This window comes from Dipodomys merriami, unplaced genomic scaffold (assembly GCF_024711535.1).
Source record: "Dipodomys merriami isolate MVZ:Mamm:240054 unplaced genomic scaffold, mDipMer1.0.p SCAF_45, whole genome shotgun sequence".
In the NCBI taxonomy this organism is placed as follows: Eukaryota; Metazoa; Chordata; class Mammalia; order Rodentia; family Heteromyidae; genus Dipodomys; species Dipodomys merriami.
In genome coordinates, this window is record NW_027206013.1 from 10,147,234 (window position 1) to 10,160,260 (window position 13,027).

General features: G+C 57.9%; 1 protein-coding gene across 5 annotated transcripts in view; it reads left to right on the forward strand.

Annotated features, from left to right (window-relative positions):
* Nucleotides 1-10,493, forward strand: part of Wscd2 (WSC domain containing 2) — a 50,496-nt gene extending 40,003 nt beyond the window's left edge. For all 5 annotated transcript variants that reach the window (XM_069994642.1, XM_069994641.1, XM_069994645.1 and 2 more), the window contains exons 5-9: nucleotides 2,094-2,215; nucleotides 2,638-2,812; nucleotides 3,932-4,096; nucleotides 4,678-4,878; nucleotides 8,950-10,493. In XM_069994642.1, the coding sequence (XP_069850743.1) occupies nucleotides 2,094-2,215; nucleotides 2,638-2,812; nucleotides 3,932-4,096; nucleotides 4,678-4,878; nucleotides 8,950-9,302 (1,016 nt within the window). In that variant the 3' untranslated portion in view covers nucleotides 9,303-10,493. The remainder of the gene's footprint in view (nucleotides 1-2,093; nucleotides 2,216-2,637; nucleotides 2,813-3,931; nucleotides 4,097-4,677; nucleotides 4,879-8,949) is intronic.
* Nucleotides 10,494-13,027: the final 2,534 nt, after the last annotated feature.

The following is a 13,027-nucleotide window of genomic DNA, read 5'->3' on the forward strand; positions in this document are numbered from 1 at the left end:
GCTAGTGAAAGGCCTGAGCTGCTCAGGTCGCCGCTGTCCCCAAGGAAGAGCTGATGTGTGTGCGGCTTCTGCAAGCCTCCTGCTCCCACCGAGGGCCCGAGGGGGCTTCTGGGAGACTCGCCTGGCTGGCACTGTTCCTGAGGAACAGTGGAGAAAGCAGAGTGCCGGGGCTCACACCTGCAATCCCAGCAGCTCGGGAGGCTGACATATGAGGAGCGCAGTTCAAGGCCAGCCCAGGCAGGAAAGTCTGTGAGCCTCTTGTCTCCAGTTAACCACTAGAAAACCAGAAGTGATGCTGTGGCTCAATGTGGTAGAGCACTAGCCTTGAGTGAAAAAGCTCACAGGCAGTGTGCCCAGGCCCTGGGTTCAAGCCCCAGGACCTGCACAGGGGAAAAAAAGGAAAAAAACAAAAGAAAGAGGGGAGAAAGGAAGGAAGGAAGGAAGGGAAGGAAGGAAGGAAGGAAGGAAGGAAGGAAGGAAGGAAGGAAGGAAGGAAGGAAGGAAGGAAGGGCTGGTAGATTCGCTGTGAAGACTGACATTTAAAAGTTTCATTCATAGCCAGGTGCCAGTGGCTTAAGCCTGTCATCCTAGCTACTCAAGCAGCTGAGATCTGAGAACCATGGTTCAAAACCAGCCTGGGCAGGAAAGTCCGTGAGACTCTGATCTCCACTGAACCCACCAGAATACCAGGAGTGGTGCTGTGGCTCAAGTGGTAGCGCACTAGCCTTGAGCAAAAGAGTCCAGGGCATAGATCCTGAGTTCAAGACCCATGTCCAACAAAAAAAAAATTAAAAGTATTATTCACAGCCCCCCGCCCCCGGGTTCTGCTAAGGGGGGCCATCCCCTAGGGCTTCCTGGGCACATAAGTACACAGGTGCTGAGCCCCAAGTCCACTCTACCGGCACACCAGACCGGCCCCAGCTCGCTAGAAGCCCCTGGCGTCTGTAGTTCCTCAACTGTACCCTCCCAAGCCGGAGTCTGCACCCAGCAGGGCTTTTCTGGAAAGTGAAGTGGGCTGACGTCTCTGGGGTACGCGGCAGCAGGGATTTGGTGGACGGCGTCTACGTCACGCCCCTGACGTCAGCAGCGTCCTTTGTCTTGTGTGACGGGGGTTTTCCACCCAAGATCAGGCGCGGGGAGAAGGGGAAACTGAGTCAGACTGCAACTATGCTCCGCAGGAGCTTTGTGATGCGTTCAGCAGGGCGACTGTTTTTTTAGGTTTGTTTTGTTTGTGCAGTGCTGAGACTTGAACCCAGGGCCTCCCAGTCTGCCCTCTACCACCTGAGTAGACAGCCCCTAGTCCGGTTTGCTTTTGTTAATATTTTTAATGTATGCTTTCGTGCCTCTTGTTCCGGTTGACCTTTGCCCTCCATCTACACTTCCCGCATGGCCAGGATTCCGGCCTCTCCTTAAGGAAAGACAACTCCACCATCCCGTTTCCTACATACGTGTGTACACACATGCACGCACACGTGCACACACACACAGCTCCCTGAGGCCCCGGCAGAGGCCCCCTCCCCTGTCCCATCCCCTTCCCATCTTTCTCCACTCCCAGAGCTGGCTTTCCGCACAAACACTTGACTCAGGCTCTGCCTAAGGGCTGGGAGTGTGGATCCGTGTTAGAGCCCTGGCCCAGCATGTGCAAAGGTCCTGGGTTCCATCCCCAGGGCTGGGGGAGGGGGCAGGAATCCACTGAAGAGACAACTTCCTGTGCTTGCTGCTGCTGCTGTGCAGCTGGGGGTTTGCAGATGGAATTGTCTTCAAGAGAGTCCTCCCACAGCATCCTGTGCAAACTGCAGGTTAGGTGCTAGGCAGGGAGAGAGTCCCCAGGCCCAGGATGGGAGGGGCAGCGGGGCCCTTTGCAGTTGAGGGACTGGGTCCTTTGCTCCCTCCCGTCCTCAGGTGCTCAGAATCGATGGGTCTTTCCCTGGTTGACACAGATACCGCCAAAGGAAAGGGGCTGGCGTGGCCCGGGGTCCCCTGCATCTGCTTTGCTTTGGCTCGCTGTGCGACCGTGGGCAAATCTCTGGCCTTCTCGGAGCTTCTGCTCATCGGTCTCCTGCATCTCACGGTCCTTTCCCCTCTGGCTTCAGATGGCAGTGCGGTGTTCCGGGGCTGTTTCCGCAGGCCTGACAACCTCTCCCTGGCCTTGCCTGTGACTGTGGCCATGTCCAACATGTCGGTGGACAAGTGCGTGGATCTCTGCACGGAGAAGGTGCGCCTGGGGGGTCGGGGGGGGGTCCCCGTCACCACCCTGGGGTGGAGGGAAGGCCGCATGGGGCAGAGAGGCTGGGTGGGGATGGAGGGCTGAGGGCCTGGGCTGTAGTGGACGGCGGGGGGGCGGGGGGAGCTACGTAGGCAGACATCACTGCCAAGACTGAACGACGGCTGCTGGGCACCAGGCTTGGGTGGGCAAGAGCCTGTCTCCTCCATAATGAGGTCGTGTCCAGGGGCTCCGGGATACCCCACGGCCAGCCCTTGATCCTCTGGCTCACTTAGTGTCTGTGTCAGGAGAATACCGTGTGCAGTCACTCCTGTCTGTAATCCCAGCTACTCGGGAGGCTGAGGTCTGAGGATCGAGGCTCAGAGCCGCAGCGTGCGGGCCGGGGCTGACTCCTTCCCTCCCTGCACCCTCAGGAGTTTCCCCTGGCGGCTCTGGCGGGCACCGCCTGCCACTGTGGGTTTCCCACCACCCGATTCCCCCTGCATGAGAGAGAGGATGAGCAGCTGTGTGCGCAGCGGTGCGGCGCCGAGGAGTTTGAGAGCTGTGGGACGCCCAGCTACTTCATCGTGTACCAGACCCAGGTCCAAGGTCAGCCACGGCCGCCAGTGTGCCTCAGCGCTCCCCCCAGACCGGGCCCGGCCCGGAGGGGATGCCCCTCCACCCCTCCACCCCGCCTCAGTTTCTCCATCTGTACAATGAAGCTGTAGGTTGTTGACTTCAGAAGTCCCGGTTTGAGAATGGTGTAAATGTACCTATCACTTTCATTCCTCTCTCCCTGAGTCTCATCTTTCCCTCCTGTCCTTCTTCCTTTCTTTCTACACCGCAAAGTAGAGTGGCCTTGCCACCATCACACAGCTAGGAGAGGGCAGAGGTGAGATTCGAACCCAGGCAATTGGGGAGGTTCTCAAGACTGAACTTCTTTTTTCCCCTGGTCGTGGGGCTTGAACTCAGGACCTGGGCGCTGTCCCTCAGCCTCTTTGTGCTCAAGGCAAGCGCTCTACCACTTGAGCCACAGCACCACTTCCAATTTTTGAGTAGTTCATTGGCAATAAGAGTCTCACCAGGACTCTTCTGCCAGGGCTGGCTTCAAACTGCGATCCTCAGATCTCGGCCTCCTGAGTGGCCAGGATGGCAGGCGTGAGCCACTGGGGCCTGGTGTCAAGGATGAACTTTTAAGCACAGCTTTTCCGCAGATGTTGCAAATGCTTCGCATTCATTGTCCTGCTTAGTGAATCCTGGTTGGTGCCTTGGCTACGTTGTATAAATGGGAAACTGAGGCTCAATGGGCAGAAGTGGGTTACATCCAAGGTGGACGCCAGGGGAGGCGACCACCAGTTCAGTCCGGTTAGACTTAGGTGGCGTTAGAACCAAATAAACGTGCTCTTCAGGGACTGGATCAACTCTACCTCCGCGCTGGCCCTGGCCTTCTGGGGTAGAAGTTGGGGAAGGGGCGGGGGGTGAGTGGGAAAGCGTTGCTCTGCTGGGGGAAACCGAGGCTGGGGAGAACACTCATTCCTCCTGCTCCTCCCTGACTTTTACTGAAACTCGGCAGCACAGTGCTCCTGTCTCATATTAATCCTGGGAGGGAGGGAGAGCAGGAAATAACTCTCCCACTGCCGTTTACACAGCTGGAGGACCCTGATCTGGTCCCTCCTGCCTGTGCGTGGCTGACCCCAGCATGTCCCCCGCCCCCCCCATGCTTCCCAGACAACCGGTGCATGGACAGAAGATTCTTGCCCGCCAAATCCAAGCAGCTCATCGCTCTGGCCAGCTTCCCGGGTGCGGGCAACACGTGGGCCCGCCACCTCATCGAGCTGGCCACCGGCTTCTACACCGGCAGCTACTACTTCGACGGCTCCTTATACAATAAAGGTAAGGGACAGAGGGCCAGGCTGGGCTGAGTGATGGCCCGCTGGAATACCCCCGCCCGCCACCCCCCCAGCTCCTGCTAGGGCCAGGGTCTGAGTCCTACTCTGCGCTTCCTACCTTGCTTGCTTTTATACCTGACGACCATTGCCTGCATCTCGTGCTTTGGCCCCTGGGCTGCATCGGCTCGGGGTACCTGGCGATTTCGCCAGCACCAGCATGCGCCCAGCGTCGGTCGCACGCAGGCCAGTCCCCCCCACCACCACCCCAGGCCTCCACCAGGGCGTGTGCCCTGCATCTAGCAGGTACTCGGTGATGCACAAGTGGATCACCAAGCTCCCCAGCACTCCCAGGAAGAGAGGATAACCGAGCTCCCCAGCACTCCCGGGGAGAGTGGATAACCGAGCTCCCCAGCACTCCCGGGGAGAGAGGATAACCGAGCTCCCCAGCACTCCCAGGGAGAAAGGATAACCGAGCTCCCCAGCACTCCCAGGGAGAGAGGATAACCGAGCTCCCCAGCACTCCCGGGGAGAGTGGATCACCGAGCTCCCCAGCACCCCTAACCTCTGCCCTGGGGTCCCGGGAAGGGTTCAAAGGTGAGCGGGACCACTGGCGAAGCGGGCGGACCATCTGTATCAAGACGCACGAGAGCGGCCAGAAGGAGATCGAGGCCTTCGACGCGGCCATCCTGCTCATCCGCAACCCCTACAAGGCGCTCATGGCCGAGTTCAACCGCAAGTACGGCGGCCACATTGGCTTCGCCGCGCACGCGCACTGGAAGGGCAAAGGTAGGGCTTGGTGGGCGTGGCTTGCGCGTCGGAGGCGGGGCTTGCGGGGCAGGGCTTTGGGTGGGCGGGGCTTCTGCAAAGGGGTGGCTGGAGGGGGGATGCAGGGGGCCGGCGGGGCTGTCACCACATCCACCAGCATCAGGACAAAGAGTGAGATTCCGGAGAGGGAGGCCCAGCCTCTCACTTTCTAGAAAAGCTGCTCATCCTCCCTGAGCTGAGATCCACCCTCCCCATAAGAAGGGACTGTAAGCCTGCAGAGGGGCTTGACTCAGCCTCCTGAGAGCTGGGATTATAGGCATGCACCACCATGCCTGGCAAGGGTAAAGTTCTTCACCCTCACAAGAATGATACCTCCTAATAGTTGGGCAAAACCAAAGTCATCCTATCTTGCCCTTGGCCCTTCCCAATGAGAGCTGAGTTGAACCTCCTCCCCTCCCCCCTCCACACACACACACACACACACACACGGTTCTATCACATTAGTTTTATGACCTCCCTGGAGGAAGTCCAAAGCAAAATTTTATGTTATATGATTACACAAGGTGAATTGTTCTGGATCTGTTTAATGAAATAGATACCGTGTGTAATGATTCCGTGGGGGAATGAGGGACAGTGAGGCCATTAATCGGGCTCGGGTTCTTCCTGTCCCTGAGAATCTGGAGTGGAGGCGGGCCAGCCTGCGCACAGCCAGCCGGGCACTCCTGTGGGCCAGTTCCTGGAGGATCCGGCACGCATGACCGATGTTCTGTGGCTCCGTGTGCCTCTGTTACCGGATCTGAGGCACTGATCGATTCCCCGGAAGCCTGAGCTAATTGCGGGCTTTTGTGTTAATTTTTATTCTTCTTTCCAATGAGATAATTTCAGCAGCTTGGTTATATGGGGGTGGGGGCGTAGGCAAACACCTGCGGCTAAAACAGCTTGGAAGTCTGTTTTGTGAGGGGCTCCAGCACCGCTGATGGGGTGCGTGGAGCGTCTCAGGAGAGGCTAGGGACCCGCATGGGCCTGAAGCATTATCAAAGTGACAGTCATTCATCCAGCCGCTTCCAGGCTCTGTGCCAGGATCTCCACACCCAACCTGCACAGCACAACCCCCAGGCATCCGAAGGAGAGGGACCTGGCTAGGTTTTCCACTTGCCCACAGGCAAACTGAGTCTCAGCAACATCAAATCACACCTCCACAGTTAGGTGGAGAGGAATGTGGTTTTGAACCCCCACTATCGGACTGCAGAGTAATCATCTAGGAACATCTACCCAGGAGGTGGAGATTGGATAGGTCACTGTTCAAGGGCAACTTGTTCAAAAAGTTAGCAAGACCTCCATCTCAATCACCAAGTTGGGAATAGTAGTGACATCTTGTGAAGCATACACAAGAGGATCACAGTCCAAGCCAGTCCAGGCCCAAAACATCAAACATCCCCCCCCCACAACGTGCAAGGCTATCTGAAAAATAATTAAAGCCATACAGGGCTGGGGGTATGGCTCCAATGGCAGAGCACCCACCTAGCAAGCTAGCACGAGGTCCTAAGTTCAAACTCAGGTACCATCAAAACATAAAAAAGGTAGGCACAATCCAGGAACCAGTGGCTCACACTTGTAATCCCCACTGTTATGGAGGTTGAGATCTGAGGATCATGGACTGAAGCCAGCAGGAAAGCCCATGAGACTCTTATCACCAATTAACCAACACCAAGCCAGAGATATAGCTGTGGTACTAGTGGTCAATTGCTAGCCTTGAGAAAAACAAAAACTCAAGAAGCCCTTCCTAGTTCCTGAGTTCAAGCCTGGTACCAAACGGGCGGGGGGGGGGCGGTGGAGGCACAGAAATTGGACCAAGTGTTTGTTTGTTTGGGACCTCATTTTTGAACTCACGTTGTCTTAAACTCAATCCTCCTTACCTCTGTTTCCCAAGCGCAGGATTATAAGTATGCACCACCATACTTGTCTGGATCAGAGGCCCTTAGAGGGTTATTGGGAAACTAGGAGCCCTGCCCGGTCTGCAGTAGACATGGCAGTGGTTTGAACTCTGCCTTGGACACCCACCGTGAGCTTTAGGGAAGTTACTCTATGTCTGTGAACCGCACTCTCCCTGTCAGAAACACAGGGTGGGAATTCTTCCTCACTGGGTGAGACTCCACGTAAAGTGCTCAGCATACCACGAACACCCAGCAGATGCCCCCACAGGCAACGGGGTACCAGCCTGCTCCTCAGACAAACAGTCGTGTCCTTCTATTGAGGAATCCCGGCCTGCACCCGAGGCCCACCCTACCCACGGACTCTCCAGCGCCACCTAGCGCCCCTTCCTCCCAGAGGTCAGGAGCAGCCACCATCTTGGTCACTTGGGCTTTTCCCTGGGACCACACAGCTGTCCTGAATCCCAGGGGGTGCAACAAAATGACAGAGGAGGGGGAGACATTCTGGAAAGATCCTGTGGCTCTCCACCCGTTCTAAGGACGTGGGCCCATTGAGTCCGATCCATTGTAAATAATGCCATTTGAGAATTAAAAATAATAATAACTTTGTCACCAGCATCAACATTTCCCCAGCAGCTTTGGGGTCCCAGGGGGGCTCTGGGGGAGCAGGAGTCTCAGCAAGGGACAGGAACCTGAGCTGGTGCTTCAGTCTGGCAGCTGGGAATTTCAGTTCAGTTCAGTGTCCCTTCACAGAGCCCCTGTTTGCAAGGTGATGAGGGCTGGGGAGGGGTGACACTGTGTGGCTTCCAGGGTGTCACTTGGTCTGTCTGTCTGCTTGCTGGTGAGGAAGGACCAGCAGTCCCTTCACTTCAGGGTAGTTGAGATTGAAGGAGATAATTTGCCTCTGTCACCCAACAAAGAATTAGGACTTCTTTGTTTTTGATGGCACTGGGGTTTGAACTCAGGACTTTGGTACTTGCCAGGCAGGTGCACAGACGCCCTACCACCTGAGCTACGCTGCCAGGCCTTTTTTATTTTTTATTTTTGAGCTGGTTAGAGTAGCCTGTATATGTTAGGGTACCACGTATTTTTCTGTTAGGGTAGCACACATTTCTATGTTGGGGTACCACATATTTCTTTGTTAGGATGGGGTATATTTCTATGCTAGGGTACCATATGTTGAGTACCATATAGTTCCATGTTGGGGTACCATATATTTCTGTTGGGGTACTATATATTTCTATGTTAGAATACCATGTGTTTTTATGTTAGAGTTCCATACATCTCTATGTTGAGTACCATATAACTCCATGTTGGGGTACCATATATTTATGTTGGGGTACCATACATTTCAATGTTGGGGTAATATATACATATATAGATAGATGGATCCTGGGATCCATACATTTCTAGGTTGGAGTACCATGTATTTCCATGTTGGGGTACCATACACATCTATGCTAGGGTACCATACATTTCTGTGTTGGGTACCATTAGTTCCATGTTGGGCTACCCTGTATGTATGTATGTTGGGGTGCCATATAATTCCACATTGGGGTGCCCTATATTTCCATGTTGGGGTGGCGCCCATTTCCGTATGAGAGGACACAGGTGTTATTAGAGCGCAGGTCGGCAGGGCTGGGTCTGGCTCTGGGTGGGCTCCAGGTGACCTTCCCTGTCCCTAGGGGAGAGGAGCAGCTGTGGGCGGGGCTGTGGGAGGGCGGGGCTGTGGGCGGGGCCTGGCCGGCTGCTGGGTGGGGCTGTGGGCGGGGCTGTGGGCGGGGCGGGGCCGCGGCTGGGCGGGGGCCATGGAGGGCATGGGCCGGGGTGGGGCTGTGGGCGGGGCTGTGGGCGGGGCCGGGCTGTGGGCAGGGCCGGGGCGGCGGCTGTGGGCGGGGCCGGGGGCGGGGCTGTGGGCGGGGCCGGGGGCGGGGCTGTGGGCGGGGCGGGGCGGCGGCTGGGCGGGGGCCATGGAGGGCATTGGCCGGGGGCGGGGCTGTGGGCGGGGCTGTGGGTGGGGCCGGGGGCGGGGCTGTGGGCGGGGCCGGGCCGGGAGGCCGTGGAGGGCGAGGGCCGGGGGCGCCCTCGGGGGTATCCCGGTGGCTCAGGCCCCGGCCCGGCCCCGGCCCCGGCCCACGCGCCCGCCCCGTGTCCCCCGCAGAGTGGCCGGAGTTCGTGCGCAACTACGCGCCGTGGTGGGCCACGCACACGCTGGACTGGCTCAAGTTCGGCCGCAGGGTGCTGGTGGTGCACTTCGAGGACCTGAAGCGGGACCTGTTCGCGCAGCTGGGCCGCATGGTGCGGCTGCTGGGCGTGGCGGCGCGCGAGGACCGGCTGCTGTGCGTGGAGAGCCAGAAGGACGGCAACTTCAAGCGCTCGGGGCTGCGCAAGCTCGAGTTCGACCCCTACACCGCCGACATGCACCGCACCATCGCCGCCTACATCAAGATGGTGGACGCCGCGCTGCGGGGCCGCAACCTCACCGGGGTGCCGGACGACTACTGCCCGAGATGACGGCCCCGGCCCGGGGGGACGCGGGGGGAGCCCCGCGCGGGGGAGGGACGGGCGGAGGGCGCTGACACCCCCGCGCCCCGGGAGCCCCTGGGCGCCCCTCTGCGCCCCACTCAGGAAGCCCGGGCGCTGCTCCGCCTGGCCCGGGCCGCGGACACGGCGGTGGCGGGGACAGCGGGGCTCGGGCTGCGTTTCTTGGTGGTGGTGGCTGCGGACGGAGAAGGGGGGCGGTTGGTGGAGATCTCGGGGTGGGGGGGTCCTCCCGTCTAACTTGCAGGGTCTCTCAGGCACCCACCAACCCCACAGGTGGGGGGGACACAGCTCTTCAGGGTGGGATCCCGCGCCCCCTCTGTGCTCTGTCCTCCTGACTGACCCCTCCCTCCCCGGGCATCGTCCACCCCCACCGAGGGCTCCCCACCAGAGAGAACCAGCCCCCCCCCACTACCTTCCCAGGCCGCAGGCCGCCCCTCAGGGCCGGCCCCACACGGGGCCCTCTTCCCTCCAGAGCCCTCTGAGAAACGGGGGGACAGGCCGCCTCCTTACCATCCACCCACCCTCCGTGGTCCTGATGCCCAGACACCAAACCAAAGGATTTCCGAGGACCCGAATCACCAATTGTGTGTTACGAAACAAAACCAAGCATCAATTGAGGACCCCATCCGTGGAATTCCCCGCCTGGGGTACCTGTGGCTCCCATCAATGTACATACAAAAGCCATAGTCACAGCCAGCACTCCTGTGGAGTGACCCCCACCCCGCGTGGCCCTCCCTCCGGGTGCCAGGGAAGGCCCGGCTAGCCAGGGGACCCGAGAAGGTGAGTGAAAAGAGATTTATTTTTTTAAGAGAAATATGACTAATACATTCGGCCCCTTGGATCTTGGCCACGGGGAAAAAAAAGAGAGAGAAAAGTCTCTTGAATGCCTCCTGCACAGGGTTCAGGCCAGCCCGGGACTCAGCCAGCGGGCTCTGAATGTATTTTGTACCATGTTTCTTGCACCCATCCACACCCCTGGGCTACTTTCTAAGTCTTCGTTGATGGCCTCCCTGCCTACTGGGAGGTGGTCTCTCTTTCTCCCTCTCTCTCTGGGAGAATCTTGGGCCAGGACCTGGGGCTCGGTCTTGGCAGGTGGTGACCCCCAACCACAGCTTCTGTCTGAAGACGCCTCGGGCCTGTGTCTTATCATTAAAGGCGAGTTTTGTTGACAATTTGGCCACGTGATGGAGTGTTGTGTGAAGGGGCTTTGCGGGAGGGGCTGTTTTCTTGGGGAGGGTGTCTGTGGGGTTGGATTATGGAGGAGGGGAGGAGGGAGCTGAAAGAGATGTTTGCAGGGGAGCTGAGTGCTCTGATTGGCTTTGTGCGAAAGTATGGGAAGGGGTTGTCTATGCGTGTGGGGGGGGGGGTCCCTTTCTGTGTGTGTGAGAGTCAGACAGACAGGGACAGAGAGACAACAACAGAGACTTCTAGAAGGGGGGCTGAGATGCTGTGTCCTTATCTATGCAGTGGAGGGGCCAGTGCAGGGAACATGCCTGGCCCAGCCTGGAATCCAGGACACACAGGATCTCACACTGTCCCATTCACAGTGGCTGCTGACTGCTGGAATTTCTTCCAGATCTCTCCAGCAAGCCTGGGGGTGGTCATGAGGTATCCAGTAGACCAGATGGTAGGAGAAAGGAGGAGGGCAAAGAGGCAAAGCTAGGGCTTGCATGGATCTATCCCTCTCCCCCCTGCCCCCCCCGCCCCTGCAAGGCCCAGCCCGGTCTCTCTCTCTGCTGCTGCTGCCCTTCCTTTCCCCCCCCCCCCACCATGGCACCTCCTTGCCCTTCCTCTTCCCCTTCCGGTCGCCCACGCTCCATCACCTCTTTCCTGATTGCTGTGTGAGTTTGTGCTAGTCTAGTGTCATCCCTGCACTCTCGGGGTCCCTTCCTCCCTTCCTCTCCCATTGTCCCCTCCTTTCTTCTCATCCTGGAGAGCGGGGGCGACTCGGCGGGATCCAGACATAGTGCGACAAATGGTACCCAGGCTGGTAACCAAGGAAGTGGTTTCCTTAGCAACAGAATCCGCAGGCACATGCTGCCCTGCCCCATCCCTTCCGGTGGGGGAGAGAATGGGTGGTATGCGTGTGTGGAGGGGGCGGGGGGAACGCTGAGCTAGTAAGACAGTTGTTGTAGTCACATTCACAAGAGGAAACTGGTCTCACACCGGCCCAGTGCCTGGCACTGTGGCCACAGTCAAACATATGAGGGATGGCGGCTGTGGGGTTGGGGAAGGAGCTGAGCTGTGGGAGAGGTGGAGGAAGGGCTTGGTGGCAGGCTATGTGTGGAGGCAAGGAGATGAAGTAAGGCAGAGAGGACCCCAGGGGCTCTCCTGACATCTTGGGGAGGAGACCCCATCACATAGAAGATGAGGGGGTGGGGAGGAAGAGGCTGGGGTGAGGGCACTGTCTGTCCCCCAGGAGCACACCTTCATGGCAGGGGGGGAGGGCAGGGGGGACGGCAGGAAACTCCTTCACCTCATCTCCGTAAAATGGAGAGGCACAGCTAGAACCATCCAGACGATTCCCTGGGTTCAGAGAAATGATTCTCCTGGGACACGAGAGTTGGTGACATTTGGATTGGAAATATGGGAGTGGAACAATGCCTGTCCAAAGGGATTGGGATTGGGGGAGAGAAGGAAGTGGAAGGGGAGGAGGAGGAGGAGGAGGAGGAGGAGGAGGAGGGGGAGGAGGAGGAGGAGGAGGAGGAGGAGGAGGGGGAGGAGGAGGAGGAGGATGAGGAGGAGGGGGAGGAGGAGGAGAATGAGGAGGAGGGGGAGGAGGAGGAGGACGAGGAGCAGGGGGAGGAGCAGGAGGAGGAGGAGGAATAGGGTAACGATAAGTTGACAGCAATGACTAGCGAGAGGAAAGGAGAGGAGGAAAGAGGAGGAGAGAAACAGATAAAGAAGGAGGAAAATAAGGAGAAAAGGAAGCTGGACCCTGGTGGTTCACGCCTGTCCTCCCAGCTATTCCCAGCTGAGATCTGAAGATCACTGTTCAAAGCCAGCCCAGGCAAGGAAAGTCTATGAGACTCTTTTCTCCAATAAACTACTCCTAAAAACCTGGAAGTGGTGTGGAGGTTCAAGTGGTAGAGCAGTAGCCTTGAGCAAAGGAGGTTCAGGGACAGTGCCCAAGCCCTGAGTTCAAGCCCCAAGACCGGCATCAGGATAAAAAAAAGGAGAAAAAGAGAAAAGGAGAGAAGGATAAATTGAGAAAAGGAAGAGAGGAGGAGGAGGAGAAAGAAGAGGAGGGAGAGCGAGAAAGAAGGAAGAAGAAAAGGAAAGGGAAAAACAGGAGAGAGGTTTAAATCATAAGTCTGTCCCTTCTTCCCACTGGGGCAGAGAAGAGCTCAATTTTCGAGATGTGACAGGAGAGGAAAGAAAGTGGGCACCTCCTCACGCAGCCATAAATAACTGTCCCCCAAGAAAGCATCTGTTGAGACACATTCGCTTTGAGAGAGAGAGGACCCATGTCCCCAGTCCACACTGACCAGGGGAGGTGACCCATGGAGAGGGCCAGGGGAGGGGCAGGGGGTGAAGGGCAGAAATCGGATCAATGGAAGGGCGACACCGGGCTCACCTCTGCCCAAAAAGCAACAAAGCACTCAGGTGGGCGAGGGGCACTGAGAATCTGCACCGTGGTGACATCTGTCCTTGGCGCAGCGACAAGTTCGTTGATCGCGTTGACAGGTTTGCTG